This window comes from Austrofundulus limnaeus, unplaced genomic scaffold, assembly GCF_001266775.1.
Source record: "Austrofundulus limnaeus strain Quisiro unplaced genomic scaffold, Austrofundulus_limnaeus-1.0 Scaffold2626, whole genome shotgun sequence".
Lineage (NCBI taxonomy): Eukaryota > Metazoa > Chordata > Actinopteri > Cyprinodontiformes > Rivulidae > Austrofundulus > Austrofundulus limnaeus.
The window spans coordinates 7,551-9,321 of record NW_013955028.1 but is presented as its reverse complement, the minus strand read 5'-3'; the positions used below and the strand labels follow the sequence as shown (position 1 = coordinate 9,321).

The 1,771-nt window shown below is 37.4% G+C and overlaps 1 protein-coding gene across 1 annotated transcript in view; it reads right to left on the bottom strand.

Annotated features, from left to right (window-relative positions):
* Nucleotides 1-1,771, bottom strand: part of LOC106511251 (von Willebrand factor A domain-containing protein 8) — a gene marked incomplete at its 5' end in the record, with an annotated part of 13,676 nt that overhangs the window by 4,964 nt on the left and 6,941 nt on the right. Inside the window, 1 exon segment of the mRNA XM_014000001.1 lies at nt 636-761. Within this exon segment, the coding sequence (XP_013855455.1) occupies nt 636-761 (126 nt within the window).

Sequence of the window (1,771 nt, the reverse complement as noted above, 5' to 3'; positions counted from 1 at the left end):
TGCCTGCCCTGCAATCATTTTAATGTAGACCTTTACGCTTGACCAAAATATGCAACACTTAGGTAAATACTAGGGCTGCAACGATACAGGAAATTCACGGTTCGGTTCGATACTTTAGTCTCACGGTTCGATATTTTTTCGATACAAAAAAGAGAAATGTCCATGCCCCTTTTAACTTGTAATTTATTTAAATTAAATGCTGCTGAAAAAGCAAGTTTCTCAGTGGATCTGTGCTGAAAAATACAGCCTAGGTGGAGTAGTCGAACACAGATCCACTGATCCTTGAACACAGAGCATCTTCAGAAGACAAGTTGATAAAGTTAATTTTTAAAATCTGTATTGTTCCATACAGCACTGTTTGATACGGGTACATGTATTGTTGCACCCCTAGTAAGTACATTAGAAAAACAAGGCATCCATATTATGGTTGGTGTGCTCATGATATATTTAACTGATATTTTTTTATCCAATCATTTCATTGATTTATAAAAGTAAATCATGAAAATTAACAAGGCTGCCCAAACTTTCACACCCCACTGTACAGTTTAAACTATCCATGTATGAAGACTAGGTTGATTAAAAACAGGAAAGCTTAAGAACACAAATATCTACTGTGATAGAAAACATCCACAAACCTCAGGGTCCAGCTCTCCTCTGCGTTTATGGATGGCCTTTTCTCCAGTTAGTCCATCGATTATTTTGGCATCATCAAGTTCTCCCATAACTTGGTTCTTTAGCCACTGGCGCTCCTTCCCTTTAGCCTGACACACAAACACACACAGACATTTATTATTGTTCATTAAATAATAGCAGACGCAAAAAAAATAATCTAGGGTGCAAAACATACAAATAGAAAAAAAAACTAACAACATGACAAAAAATTACATTGATTAAAATACAATAAAAGCACAAAAATGTTTAAAAATGAAAACAATACAAAAGCATTTAAAAATCTACAGAGCCCATAAGAGAACATCGTGGAAAAAAAAACAGATCCTGACTTACTTAAATGGCCATTATTAGTAGTTCTCAGTCCCATACAATGTGTCCACACTGTCCCTCCTCTACCACCTTGTAGAAAGTTTAATCAAAATCTGAGGTGGCGTTATTAATTTTATTTTCATATTTTACAGGCAAAGAGGCCCTGCAATGGAGGTTACCCTCCTCTGCCCTCCCCTCTGCTCTTCTGTTGTTCAGGGAAGAGAATAAACATTCAAGGACCGCCGGACAAGACCTCCAAGCAGCTTATTGCTGAAATGAAACCAAGTGGACTGCTTTATTTGTAGCATGATGACCTGAACGGAGCTGAGCTCTGACTCGTGCTCTGAAATGTTTCAAACTTCAACTGTTCTATGTGGTGTAATAAACCATATTGAAAGAGWAATAAATATTTCCTAAAAGTTTCATATAAATCAATTGGGTACTTTTTGAGATATGAACCTGAGAAGGCAGCTGGCTAACGCTTGCAAAARGACTCCCTTGTCAGGGAAACCGTAAACATCTGGTTACAGTGGATGGTGTGGGTACTGAAGTCATTCCAAAGTTGGACAGTGTCGCAGGGAGGAGATAAAACCAATTCACCTTAATGCATATTATCAGGCATACAAATGACTGATACGTGCCTTCCAACCAGTGGTGGGCAGCGCTAATCCAAAATTTAGCTCAGCAATTTCCAAAGCACTTATGAAAATACAGCGGGTAAACTAAGTATTGAACACATCACCATTTTTCTCAGTAAATATATTACTAGAGGTTCTAATGACATGAAATT